Source organism: Panthera onca, chromosome X (genome assembly GCF_046562875.1).
Source record: "Panthera onca isolate mPanOnc1 chromosome X, mPanOnc1 haplotype 2, whole genome shotgun sequence".
In the NCBI taxonomy this organism is placed as follows: Eukaryota; Metazoa; Chordata; class Mammalia; order Carnivora; family Felidae; genus Panthera; species Panthera onca.
Window position 1 is genome coordinate 76,560,471 of NC_138357.1, and position 14,686 is coordinate 76,575,156.

At 42.6% G+C, this 14,686-nt stretch overlaps 1 protein-coding gene across 1 annotated transcript in view; it reads right to left on the reverse strand.

Moving 5' to 3' along the window:
- Positions 1–6,283: 6,283 nt before the first annotated feature.
- MSN (moesin) overlaps positions 6,284–14,686 on the reverse strand; it is a 65,264-nt gene continuing 56,861 nt past the window's right edge. The window contains exons 8-13 of the mRNA XM_081792355.1: positions 14,360–14,523; positions 11,419–11,549; positions 10,999–11,159; positions 9,597–9,689; positions 9,023–9,247; positions 6,284–8,506 (exon numbers count right to left, since the gene is read on the reverse strand). Of these exons, the coding sequence (XP_081648481.1) occupies positions 8,342–8,506; positions 9,023–9,247; positions 9,597–9,689; positions 10,999–11,159; positions 11,419–11,549; positions 14,360–14,523 (939 nt within the window). The 3' untranslated portion in view covers positions 6,284–8,341. The remainder of the gene's footprint in view (positions 8,507–9,022; positions 9,248–9,596; positions 9,690–10,998; positions 11,160–11,418; positions 11,550–14,359; positions 14,524–14,686) is intronic.

The following is a 14,686-nucleotide window of genomic DNA, read 5'->3' on the forward strand; positions in this document are numbered from 1 at the left end:
TATTTCTTGGAATAGCTTGAGAAGGATAGGTATTATCTCTGCTTTAAATGTCTGGTAGAACTCCCCTGGGAAGCCATCTGGTCCTGGACTCTTATTTGTTGGGAGATTTTTGGTAACAGATTCAATTTCTTCGCTGGTTATGGGTCTGTTCAAGCTTTCTATTTCCCCCTGATTGAGTTTTGGAAGAGTGTGGGTGTTTAGGAATTTGTCCATTTCTTCCAGGTTGTCCAATTTGTTGGCATATAATTTTTCGTAGTATTCCCTGATAATTGTTTGTATCTCTGAGGGATTGGTTGTAATAATTCCATTTTCATTCATGATTTTATCTATTTGGGTCATCTCCCTTTTCTTTTTGAGAAGCCTGGCTAGAGGTTTGTCAATTTTGTTTATTTTTTCAAAACACCAACTCTTGGTTTCGTTGATCTGCTCTAACGGTTTTTTAGATTCTATATTGTTTATTTCTGCTCTGATCTTTATTATTTCTCTTCTTCTGCTGGGTTTAGGATGCCTTTGCTGTTCTGCTTCTAGTTACTTTAGGTGTGCTATTAGATTGTGTATTTGGGATTTTTCTTGTTTCTTGAGCTAGGCCTGGATTGCGATGTATTTTCCTCTCAGGACTGCCTTCGCTGCGTCCCAAAGCGTTGGGATTGTTGTATTTTCATTTTCGTTTGTTTCCATATATTTTTTAATTTCTTCTCTAATTGCCTGTTTGACCCACTCATTCTTTAGTAGGGCGTTCTTTAACCTCCATGCTTTTGGAGGTTTTCAAGACTTTTTCCTGTGGTTGATTTCAAGCTTCATAGCATTGTGGTCTGAAAGTATGCATGGTATAATTTCAATTCTTGTATACTTATGAAGGGCTGTTTTGCCACCCAGTATATGATCTATCTTGGAGAATGTTCCATGTGCACTCGAGAAGAAAGTATATTCTGTTGCTTTGGGATGCAGAGTTCTAAATATATCTGTCAAGTCCATCTGATCCAATGTATCATTCAGGGCCCTTGTTTCTTTATTGACTGTGTGTCTAGATGATCTATCCATTTCTGTAAGTGGGGTATTAAAGTCCCCTGCAATGACCACATTCTTATCAATAAGGTTGCTTATGTTTATGAGTAATTGTTTTATATATTTGGGAGCTCTGGTATTCGGCACATAGACATTTATAATTGTTAGCTCTTCCTGGTGGATAGACCCTGTAATTATTATATAATTCCCTTCTTCATCTCTTGTTACAGCCTTTAATTTAAAGTCTAGTTTGTCTGATATAAGTATGGCTACTCCAGTTTCTTTTGGCTTCCAGTAGCATGATAAATAGCTCTCCATCCCCTCACTCTCAACCTAAAGGTGTCCTCAGATCTAGAATGAGTCTCTTGTAGACAGCAAATAGATGGGTCTTGTTTTTTTTATCCATTCTGATACACTATGTCTTTTGGTTGGCGCATTTAATCCATTTACATTCAGTATTTTAGAAAGATATGGGTTTAGAGTCATTGTGATGTCTGTATGATTTATGCTTGTAGTGATGTCTCTGGTACTTTGTCTCACAGGATCCCCCTTAGGATTTCTTGTAGGGCTGGTTTAGTGGTGACAAATTCCTTCAGTTTTTGTTTGTTTGGGAAGACCTTTATCTCCCCTTCTATTCTAAATGACAGACTTGCTGGATAAAGGATTCTCGGCTGCACATTTTTCCTGTTCAGCACATTAAAGATCTTGTGCCAATCCTTTCTGGCCTGCCAAGTTTCAAAAGAGAGATCAGTCAGGAGTCTTATAGGTCTCCATTTATATGTTAGGGCACGTTTACCCCTTGGTGCTTTCAGAATTTTCTCTTTATCCTTGTATTTTGCCAGTTTCACTGTGATATGTCGTGCAGAAGATCGATTCAAGTTACGTCTGAAGGGAGTTCTCTGTGCCTCTTGGATTTCAATGCCTTTTTCCTTCCCCAGTTCAGGGAAGTCTCAGCTGTTATTTCTTCAAGTACCCCTTCAGCACCTTTCCCTCTCTCTTCCTCCTCTGGAATACCTATTATGCGTCGATTATTTCTCTTTAGTGCATCACTTAGTTCTCTAATTTTCCCCTCATACTCCTGGAGTTTTTTATCTCTCTTTTTCTCAGCTTCCTCTTTTTCCATAACTTTATCTTCTAGTTCACCTATTCTCTCCTCTGCCTCTTCAATCCGAGCTGTCATTTCCATTTTGTTTTGCATTTCGTTTAAAGCGTTTTTCAGCTCCTCCTGACTGTGCCTTAGTCCCTTGATCTCTGTAGCAAGAGATTCTCTGCTGTCCTCTATACTGTTTTCAAGCCCAGCGATTAATTTTATGACTATTATTCTAAATTCACTTTCTGTTATATTATTTAAATCCTTTTTGATCAGTTCATTGGCTGTTATCCTGGAGATTCTTCTGAGGGGAATTCTTCCGTTTGGTCATTTTGGATAGTCCCTGGAGTGGTGCGGGGGACCTGCAGGGCACTTCCCCCGTGCTGTGGTGTATAACTGGAGTTGGTGGGCAGGGCCGCAGTCAGACCTGATGTCTGCCCCCAGCCCACCGCTGGGGCCACAGTCAGACTGGTGTGTGCCTTCTCTTCCCCTCTCCTAGGGGCGGGATTCACTGTGGGGTGGCGTGGCCCGTCTGGGCTACTTGCACACTGCCAGGCTTGTGGTGCTGGGGATCTGGCGTATTAGCTGGGGTCGGTAGGCAAGGTGCTCGGGGGCAGGAAGGGCCGGCTTAGCTCTCTTCTCCTTAGGTGATCCACTTCAGGAGGGGCTGTGTGGCAGCGGGAGGGAGTCAGACCCGCTGCCAGAGGGTTGGCTCCGCAGAAGCACAGTGTTGGGTGTTTGCGCGGAGTGAGCAAGTTCCCTGGCAGGAACTGGTTCCCTTTGGGATTTTGGCTGGGGGATGGGCGAAGGAGATGGCGCCTTTGTTCCCTGCCAAGCTGACCTCTGTCGTCCCGGGGCTCAACACCTCTCCCTCCCTTTGTCCTCCAGCCTCCCGCTTTCTGAGCAGAGCTGTTAGCTTATAACCTTCCAGATGTCAAGTCCCGCTTGCTGTCGGAACACACTCCTTCCGGCCCCTATGCTTTTGCAAGCCAGACTAGGGGGCTCTGCTTGGCCGGCAGGCTGCCCCTCTGCCCCGGCTCCCTCCTGCCAGTCCGTGTAGCGTGCACCGCCTCTCTGCCCTTCCTACCCTCTTCCGTGGGCCTCTCATCTGCGCTTGGCTCTGGAGACTCCTTTCTGCTAATCCTCTGGAAGTTTTCTAGGTTATTTAGGCAGGTGTAGGTGGAATCTAAGTGATCAGCAGGACGCGTGGTGAGCCCAGCGTCCTCCTATGCCGCCATCTTCCCTCTGTATTTTTACTTTCTATATCATTTATTTATGTTCCAAAATTTATTATTTCCTTAATTCTACTGTTTTTACCTTTTGTTTGTTGTTCTTTCTCTAGCTCCTTTAGGTGTAAGCTTAGGTAAGTTATTTGAGATTTTTCTTTCTTCTTGATTTTTGCTTGTATTACTATAAACTTCCATATTAGACCACACTTGCTGCATTCCAATAGTTTTGGACCATTGTGTTTTCATTTTCATTTGTTTCTATGTAATTTTTATATCATTTCCTGGTTGACCCATTCATTGTTTAGTAGCGTGTTATTTAACCTCCATGTATTTGTGGGATTTCCTGATGTTTTCTTGTGGTTGACTTTTAGTTTCGTAGTGTTTTGATCAGAAAAAGTGTACGGTATGACTACAATCTTCTTGAGTTTGTTGAAGCTTGTTTTGTGTTCTAATATGTGATCTAGTCTGGAGAATGTTCTGTGTACTTGAAAAGAATGTGTATTCTGCTGTTTTCAGATGAACTGTTTCAGATATATGTTAAGTCCACCTGGTCCAGTGAGTCATTCAAATCCACTGTTTTCTTGTTTATATTCTTAGAGGCTCTATTGATGTAATTAGGATGTTAAAGTCCCCTACTATTATGGTGTCATTATCAATTCATTCTTTTATGTTTGTTATTAACTGTTTTATGTATTTGGGTGCCTCCATGTTGGGTGCATAAGTATTTACATTTGTTATATCTGCTTGATGAATTGTCCTAATAGTTACGATAGTGCCCTTCTTTATCTCTTGTTACTTTGTTTTAAAATCTACTATGTTCAGGGGCGCCTGGGTGGCTCAGTCGGTTAAGCGTCTGACTTCAGCTCAGGTCATGATCTCACAGTTTGTGGGTTTGAGCCCTGCATCAGGCTCTGTGCTGATAGCTCAGAGCCTGGAGCCTGTTTCAGATTCTGTGTTTCCCTCTCTGTCTGCCCCTCTCTTGTTCACAGTCTCAAAAACAAATAAACATTAATTTTTTTTAATCTAAGTTCAATATAAGTATTGTTACTACAGCTTTTATTCGACCTCCATTAGCAAGATGTTTCTCAACCCCCTCACTTTGAATCTTCAGGTGTTTTTTGATGTAAAATGAGTCTTTTGTAGGTGGCATATAGAGCTTGTTATATATATATATATATATATATATATATATATATATATTCTGTCATCCTATGTCTTTTTATTGGAGCATTTAGTTCACTTGCTTTCAACATTATTGATACATATGTATTTATTATTATATTATTTCTTTTGTGGTTGAAGATTTTCTCTATTTCTTGTCTTTCTCTTCAGTTTCCTGGTTTTCTTTGGTAATATATTTGGATTTCATTCTCTTTATTCTTTCCATTTTTGATATATGGTTACCATTAGGTTTGTGTGTAAATTCTTCTGCATATAGCAGTCTATATTAAGTTGATGGTTAAGTTTGAACTCATTCTTTATTCCTCTCCTCCCTAAATTTTGGGTATATACTGTCATATTTTATATCCTTTTATTTTGTGAGATCGATTTTTTAGATAAATATTCATTTTTGCTGCTTTTGTGTTTCCTACCATATAATGGACTATTATTCAGCAATAAAAAGGAATGAAATTTTTCCATTTGCAATAACATTGCAAAGGGAAGATGGGTGAAATTGGTGACATTGATAAAGAGTGCACTTGCTGTGATGACTACTGGGTTATGTATGGAATTGTTGAATCACTGTATGGTACACCTGAAACTAATATAACTGTATGTTAACTATACTGGAATTAAAATAAAATTTAAAAATAAAAAAAAAAGTTAAAAAATAGTATGTCCTCAGAGCAGTGGTTCCCAAGTCTGGCTACTCATTGGAATCATCAAATATACTGATGGCTGTATCCCACTACTAGAGATTGCAATTTTATCTGAGGATGAGGTCTGGTCTTTTAAAACAACTTTTACAATTCCAATGTGCAGACCAATTTAGGCACCACTGGCTGAAAGTTTTCTTGTGAAGGATTTAAAGCCCACATAATACATGGTTTACTTTTCTTTTTTTAAATTTTTTTAACACTTATGTTTGAGACAGGGAGAGACAGCATGAACGGGGGAGGGTCAGAGAGAGAGGGAGACACAGAATCTGAAACAGGCTCCAGGCTCTGAGCTGTCAGCACAGAGCCTGACGCGGGCCTCGAAATCACGGACCGTGAGATCATGACCTGAGCTGAAGTCGGATGCTTAACCAACTGAGCCACTCAGGCGCCCCCATGGTTTACTTTTCTGTGCAAGTGTGGTTCGCCAAGAAGGAGACTGGTAAATGAGACAGTGTGCTAGGTTCAAGACAGCCTGGAAGTCTTACCTGGGTCTGTTTCCTCATCTGTAAAACTAGCATAACTACATTTAGGTTATAAAATTGACATGTTTCATAAGCAACAAAGTACTTCCCAACAGCTTTTGTACATATATACACTCCATCTTCACTTCACACTCCACTCCTCACTGCCTTTTGCAACAGAGTTCAAGGTAATTTCTCTGACCTTTATTGGAACTGCAATAAGTAGTAGGAAATTGGCAAGCCTGGAGTACTTCCCAGTAAGGAAGCAGGACAGGGCCTGACTATCCCAGGAGGAGTCTAGTGACCCTTCACAAGAAATTCCAAAGCCCCAAGTCCAAGTGAGCCCAGGAGCATCCCATTATCAATTCAGGGCCCACCTACACTGGAAAAGACCTGTAGTCCTGGAAACTGTGTAGGCAATTAAGTCAGACAGTCTTGTCACTTGGGTAGTGTTTTTTCAAGTCCATTGCTTCCTTCCTAAAATGAGGATGGTAATATCCACTCTCCATAGGAGTGAAATGAGTATGAAATGAGACCAGGATTGGAAGGTGGTCTACAGAATGTAAATTACAGTGAAGTATCTTACAACCACCCACTCATACATACTACAACAAAATATCAAGTCACAGAGAAGTCTTCCTAACTTTTATTGGCACTGAAACAGAACATGAGTTGAGCATAAACCCCTCCAATTTTTTTTAAAACCCCCCAAAATACACATACACACAAAAACCTAAATACAAAATCTAACCTTTCTTCCCAGCCTCCCTGTGAATGGGTTATTGCCCTTAAGGCAGCTAAACTGCCCTACAATTTCAGGTTTGAATTTAGCTAGTATAGGGCATATCACCAAGAGAGTGTCAATATAATTCACAGAAATGCACATGACTCCCCAAGGTCAGTCAGAATGAAGTCAGGGAGGGATCAAAGCCAAGGGCTCTGGGCTAGGGGCATTGCATGGAAGGACAGTATAACCCCTTGGGAACTGAACTCTTGGGAGAAGGCAAAATAAAAACAATGAAACAAATACCAAGTATTTTAAGAAGGGACTTTAGGACCTATAGTGACAGGTGACATCACTAATACTGAAAGCTTCTTGCAATAATGTTTCTGGCAAAATATTCTTTAATAATATAATAGATGCTTCCCAGGTGTGGGGATGGTAAGGGAATGAGGCCAAAATGATCCTGCCTCAAGACTAATATCTTCTAAGAGTGCATTAGCAAGAAACACAGAAATCAATATTGAATTAGATGCCACTAGAATATATAATACTTGTAAAAAAAAAAAAAAGAGCACACATGAAACATAGAGGAAGGGGAGGTTAATCCTGGGTTGAAAGAAAGAGGTTGGAGTGTAGAAGGGACCAGACCAGAGACCCCAACAGCTCTCTGGTTTACAACTTCAAGGGGCAGCACAGCTGGGGCAAGACTTGGGTAGAGGTTTGTTAAACAGAAGCAGGGCCTATTCATCACCTTGGAGGGGGTGAGGGAAAGGAGCTATTAGGGATCTCAGGGGGTCAAGTAAACAGTGGGATCCAGGCTGAAGGCTTTTCTCACCACACTCAGCATCTTCTACCCACTCACCAATTGAACCAACTGGCATCAAGCTCCAGAGCTCACCATACTAAGGCATGGATGGCCCTGAAGCAGGAATGGTGGCCCACATAGCTCTGATGGAAGCTCTGATGAAAGAAGTGACCTTAGAACCCTGGAAGAAAAAATACTGAAGCCCAGTGTGAACATTTCCTCCCTTTGGCAAGAGTGCTGGATGGGACTGGCTAGGTTTTTGGGTAACCATCCCTACCATTCTAGCTGGAGGGAATTTGAGGGTTGGAGTGGGGAGGGGCAGATCTCATGAAGGAAGGAACTCAGAATAATACATTTTCCGCCCATAAAGCTCACTTGAAACAAGCCTAGGCTCCTATAAAACATTAGGGTAGGCTCTCCTATCCAGCCTTGCCTGAAGTGAATGGCCAACAGCCTTCTAAAACATTGGTGAAGTCTCTTGAAGGTACTGTCTCCTGCCATCTCACCATGGGGAGAAACTGAATTCCTAAACTCAGGGATAAAACTTACTAGAACTGAGTTTGTAACAGGCCCCATCTGGAAGGCATAGAGAAGAATGAACATCTTTTTAGCTTCCAATCATTATAAAGCCTAAATAACTCTAGAAGAAATGGGAATTGGAAGGGCTGACCCTAGGTCATTTGACATCCTAGAGAATATACTCAGGGCCGTGCCTCCTTTCCTAAACCATGTGATTTTCTGCAAATCACAGGACCCTGAAAAGGAAGGCAGTCTGTGGCAGGGATGTGGGGGTTATTTTTCAACCAATACCACACTTCACCCCTACAGAACAACAGTAAATGAGGGGGTATTTCTCAAATCAAGTGCGAAGTGCCTCTGGGCTAGGGAAGTGGTCTTTTCCTGTAAGCTATATTAAATGGGACAGAGGGAAAGAGGGTCCAATTGGCACCATTGTGGGCCATTTACTTGTCCAAGGAAGTGAGCGGGAGCTGAGGGGCTAGGTTTGGTCCCATGGCTACACTGAATGCTTGGCATGACTCCAGGGCTGTTCTAGTTAGTGGCTTCAGCACAGTGTGAGTTAGGCAAGAGTAAAAGAGTGTGGGGGCAAGGAAGAAGGGAGGAGGGGTCCCTACAGTTGGGGTGACCATTACATCGACTCAAATTCATCGATGCGCTGCTTGGTATTGCCCTGCCGGATCTGACGCAAGGTCTTGTATTTGTCTCGGCCAAGTCGCATGTTTTCAGCATGTATCATGTCATTGGCAGTCTTCTTGGACTCATCGCGGGCATTGGCCAGTTCTGAAGTGAGGGCCTGTGCAGGTGTAAGGGGATGAGGGGTTAATGGCTTGATCTAACTTTACCTTCCCTTAAGCAGATTCTCTCTCTCTAACCCCCCTCCACACACATTCACCCCTCTCTTTCTATATACACTAACACACACACACACACACACACACACACACACATTTGTTGAGGACCATTTTCAGCCCTGTTGGGACTGCAGTGGAGCAAAAATAAAACAAACCCCCCACAAACTTAGGGGACCAACTGATTGATGGCAGGTATTCTCTAAGAGTAGAATAATGGTAGAAATCGGGTCAGGGTATTTTCTGAATACAAAAGTTAAATGGAGTATGGGGCAAAAAGAAAAAAACAAGGAATAGGGGGCCAGGTCTGATGACTAAGTGATGAGTGCCTACCCTTAAAGCTCTTGTTAGAGAAAGGCTCAGCCTCCCACACTCCACTGAGACAGGCTCCTCTACCTAACTTCCATGATGATCTAGAGAATGCACATGGTATCTTTGACCCTTTGGCCCTGCCTAGATACCTTCAGATGCTTCTGCACACGCTCATTCTTTTCTGCCTCAGTGGTACGTTCCTCCTCACTGCGGTCCTTGGCCATGGCATCAGCCCGCAGGTCAGCACTGGCCTCTGCCCCATTCTCATCCTGCTCATCCTGCTCATTCTCAGCAGGCTCGGCTACATGAGGTGTACTCATAGCAGTCTTCAACTCAGCACGGGTCTTCTCCAAATCTTCTTGTACCATCTGAGCCTGTCCAGTAACAGAGGGAAAGAAAGACCAGCAGTCAGACCAGGCTAACTTGTGGCATCCTACATGTGCATAGAATGGCCCAGAAGGAGGCAGGCACCAGGTAGCCCAAGTCAATTTGTCTGTCTTTAGTTTCAGCAGCTGTATAATAAGGAGCAATTTACTAACGTCCTGGTGTATTAGAGAATTCTGGGAAGTATTTGAGAAAGCCTCGAGCTCTTTCTCCCATGATGCCTGCTGTCAAGGAGGGATGGAAGGGGTAAGGAGCCCAAATCTGAGGAATCTAAGGAACTGAAACTTATTCATATAGTACTCTTTGCCATAATGCTTTGCTCTGGGCACTGTGTCTCACCTTCTGCTGCCATTCCACAGCTTCACTTTCCTTCTTCTGTCGGGCCATCTCCAGCTGGGAGATTCGAGCTGTCAACTCTGCCATTTCTAAGGCCTATGGATAAATTGGAAGGTTGTGAGAGCTGAGCCTTCTGGTCCTCAGGCCCCAGGTATCTTCAACACCAGTTCTCCTGGGGAACAAATAGGGAACCTGCTGTTCCACTTGCTTGTGTTCTGGAGACTCTTTTTACCACACCTCCTCCAGGAAGCCTGGAAGACCACTCCTATTCTCAGATCTACTATTCTTTAACTCCAAATAATTTCCATATAAGTCAGAGATCCCCATCTAGACTATAGACCTCCTAAAGACAAACATGTCATTTCTCTCTTCCTCATCTATCTCTTTTTCTCTCTCTCTCTCTTTCCTCTCTCCCCCTCTCCCTCCTACCCTCTATCCCTCTCCCTCTCAATCTCTCTTACATACACCTACTGCCCACTGCATAGTTAGGGCCTCCATAAAGCTTTGGAGATCACTGTGTCACTACCTAAAGTACCAGAACCTTTCCTGTTTTCCTAGAATGCTCAGGGTTTCCACTAAGACTCCTCCCAGGACAAGTATAGGAAAGACACTGTAGTGTCACAAGACGATCTGAACAAGGGAAAAAGCTTATGCACACCCTCATACCTTGGACAGATATCCTAGAGGAAACTTCCCTCTGCTAACTAGGTCTTAGTTCCTGCACTCTCATTCCAAACAGTACAAGGGAAGAACATATATCAAGGAATTTGGGCCACAGGTTCTTAATTTCTGAGTCACAGAACCCTTGGAAACATGATAAAAGTAAGGATGCTAACCCTCCTCCCTGATAAATGCATAGACATATAGTCTTACATATGATTTAGAGAGCAAACCCTTCAAAGAGAGGCAAAAATGGGTTCTCATCCTTATTCAGTGACATTGTGTGACCTTTGACAAGTCTCTTAAACCTCCCTGAGCCCTAATTTTCTTATCTGGGCATAGTATCCATATGGGTTAACCTCATAGGGTTATTGGAGAGGAAATAAGAAAATAAGGGGAAAGGAAAAGTCATGAGCATAGCTTGTAACACACAGGCAGTCAATTAAGTGTAAATCCCTTTGCTTCCTTCCTCCCTCCCTTTCCTTTGTCAGGTCATCAGCTCAGATACCCAAGGGCTAAGAAGAAAGTAGAATAAAAGTAAGAGTTATGGAAGACAGTTTGCAAAGATTTCTGGGCCACACCAATGACTTTGCATCTTGCTTCTGAATAAGCCATCTGCTGGGGGTCCATACACTGGCACCCTGCTGGAAGAAGCCAGCCCTGCAGGCAAGGGTAACTGTGAATAGGTAGGCAGACAGAGAAGAAAATTCAGGTACCACAATCCTGGCCCATTTGGTAGCTTTACCAGCTGTTCCTGGGTCTTCTTCTGATCCTGAGAGGCCTGCAACAGGGCTTCCTTGGCCTCTTCAGCTTCTTGACGCTCTTTGGCTAGTTTTTCAGCCTCACTCTGGGCACGCTTCCGCTCCTGCTCAAGCTCCAGAGCCCTGCGGGTCTGTTCTTCCAGTTCTGGAAAGAAAAGAAGGGGGAAAAGTGGTGAAGAGTGCAGATATGAAGAAGAAATACCTAGTTTCCTTTCTGGAGATGCTTCACCCTAGAGCACAGCTGGCAGAAAGTTCTAGGCACTCTTCCTCTTGCCCAATCTTTCATCTATCTGTAGCCATATATGGATTATACAGCCTGAGTCTGCAGCTCAGGCAGAATGGTCTCCAGCTCATAAAGTCAGGCTCTAGGAAAACCCAGTCTCAAAAATGACTCTAAGCCTTACCATGCTGAGCCTTCTTAGTCTGTTCCTCAATCTGTTTCAGTTTCTCCATCAGTTCCTCCTTTTCCCGTTCGATCTTCTCCTTCTCCTTTTCTGCCATCTCACGCTTCTTCTTCTCATTTTCCAGCAAAGCACTAAGAACAGAGAAAGGATGGAATAGTATATCAAGGTTACATGGAAAGGCCCCAAGTCTCCCTTGCTCTTGACCCTCAGCCCCTACCACACCTAGGGCTTGTGAGTTGGGAACACATTGCCTTATCTCCACATTTTTGTCTTCACATCATAGCCCCATGTGGGCCAGTATACTCAGGACCCTGTCAGTTCGTCCCTGAGTCAGGAGATCCAACCTGGACTCTCAGCTCTACTAGTAACCAATGGGTAACCAGTGGGTAACCTTAGCTATGTCACTTCTTTGTTCTTGTTCTCAGTATCCCATCTGTAAAATGGCCTATTTGTCCTGCCTTGTCTACCTCATAGGGAGGCAAGTTTTGACTCTGCTAGGATACTGTGCTTCAAGTCCAATAATCTCTATGGCTAGGGTATCAGTCCTTAGGCCTAACTCTGCTTGCCCTCTGAAGCCCAGCTGTAGGCTCTTTTTTTCCCCAGAATGTGTTGCGAATCTAGAACAAGTATTCACTTTTTCTTGTCCCAATACCTTTTTAAAGAGGTTGCCTTCTCACTCTAGCCTAGATGTCTTTTCTTTTTCTGGGCCCTCAGAATACTTGTCCTATCCTTCTCCCCATCTTTCCTCTTTATTATTTTTCTCCACATCACTTCTTACCATCTCACATACTGTTTAATTTGCTTATTTGTTCTGCCTCTTCCCACTAGAATATCAGCTTCCTGAGAGCAGAGATTTTTGTTTTTTTTTTCACTGCTCAATAATTATTGAGTGAAAAGATGACCCAGCCTTTGTACCTTCAACAGTTATGTACATACTGTTTTTTTTTTTCTCTTTATCCTACAAGACTATATATAAGGTCCTTGAGGGAAGGTTACTGTCAGATCCAGCTCTGTGAACTGCCCCCAATCTCAGTAAAATTTTTTTGAATAAGAACCATGGTGTCTAACGTCTCAGACATGAACTGATTTATATTAGAAGCTTCTTGAGGTTCCAAACTCTTTATGACAGAGTACCTACTAGAGCAGTGCTCTCAAACCTTGAAATGTATAGCAATCACCTGGGATCTCATTTTTTAAATAAACCTATTGAGGTGAAATTCATATAATAGTAACCATTATAAACCAAACAATTTGGTGGCATTTAGTACATTCACAATGTTGTATATTTGCCACTTCTATCTAGTTCAAAAACATTTTCATCACTCCAAAACAAAAGCCTATACCCATTAACCAAGTCTCTTCCTATCTCTCCTCCCCATAGCCCCTAATAACTACCAACTTGCATTCTGCCTCTACAGATTTATCTATTCTAGATATTTCATATAAATGGGATCATACAGTATGTGAACTTTGTGTCTGGTTTCTTTCACTTAGCATAATGTTACAGAGGTTCATAAACATTGCAATATGTATCAGTACTTCATTCCTTTTTAGAGCTGAATAATATTCCATTGTATGGTTGTACGATTTGTGTATCCATTCATTGGTTGGGCATTTGGACTGTTTCTACCTTTTGGATATGAACACTTGTGTACATGTACTCTTTAAGTTTATTTACTTTTGAGGGAGAGAGAGAGAAAGTGTGAGTAGGGGAGGGGCAGAGAGAGAGGGAGAGAGGGAGAGAGGGAGAATCCCAAGGAGGCTCCACGCTCTTAGTGTAGAGTCAGATGCTTACCTGACTGAGCCACCCTGGCGACCCACATGTACTCTTTTCAACGCTTTTGAGTATATACCTAGTAGTGGAGTTGTGGGATCATATGATAATTCTGTTTATTTTTTAATTTTTTTAAATATTTATTTTTGAGAGGGAGAGAGACATATTGTTAGCACGGGAGGGGTAGAGAGAGAGAAGGAGATACAGAATCTGTGGCAGGATCCAGGCTCTGAACTGTCAGCACAGAATCCAATGCAGGGCTTGAACCCATGAACCGCAAGATCATGACCTGAGCAGAGGTCAGAGAGTCAACCGACTGAGTGACCCAGGTGCCCCTCATGTGGTAATTCTATGTTACATCTTTTGAGAAACCACCAAACTATTTTCCACGGTAGCTGAAACATTTTACATTTCTACCAGTAATTTACATGAGTTTCAATTTCTCCACATGCTTGACAATGCTATTATTTTCTGTATTGATTTATTTACTTATTCTATATTAGTGAGTTATCAAGTGCTACCTCATTGTAGTTTTGATTTGCATTTCCCTAATAGACTAAGGATGTTTTCATGTGCCTGGTGGCTTCTTTGGAGAACTGATCACCTAGCATCTTAAGATGCAGACTCTGAGTCAGTAGATCTGGGGTAGGGTCTCAGATTCTGACTTTCTAATAAGTTCCCAAGTAGATGTTGATGTGGCTGAGCCTTGCTACACTTTCAATAACAAAGGGGTTACAGAGAGAGTACAGGGGCTTCATAAGGAAAATTCTGGTGGCTCTTCCTAATTCCACTCAAAAATCCCTACAGAATCCATGTTTAAATGTGCATGAAAGTTTCTGCTAATGCCACCACACTGGTCAGATAATCTGGAGCAACCCAGAATCTGCAAAGAAGAGCAGCGACATTAAGGTTAAAGACAATGTGGAACTATGAAATCCTTCATGAGCCTCTGAAATCCTAGGTTTCTAATGCCTGCTTCCTGGGTAAAGGGATGCCTGAGACTTGAGAAAGTGTCAGCCCTGTACAGCTCCCTCTCTCTACCTATCCAAGGATGGCTTCATATCTTTGTTTTTTGTTTTTGTTTTTGTTTTTTATAATTTGACACCTTTGAGAAGTTTCTTTTCCCCAGCTCCAGCCTCCACTCCACTCCAGTTCCACAGAACCTACCGTTCCATCTGTTTCTGGTGCTTCTCCTCCCGGGCCTGTGCCTTCATCTGCTGCACCTCAATGGTGTCAGGCTTGCGGCGGCGCATGTATAGTTCATGGTTCCCCATGCACAGGGCCAAGATACGCTTGTTAATCCGCAGCCGGGGAGCATAAAAGACAAAGTCCTGATGGGAAACCAATAATAAAAATGAATTTTAAGGGACAGATGAAGGTAAGCTTTTGCTTTTTGAAAAGCTAAGTCCAAAAGCATAGGAAAGGTTTTTTAGCCCGATTTTCTCATGTTAGAAATAGGAAAATTAATTATCAGAGTGTTGAAGTGACATAGCA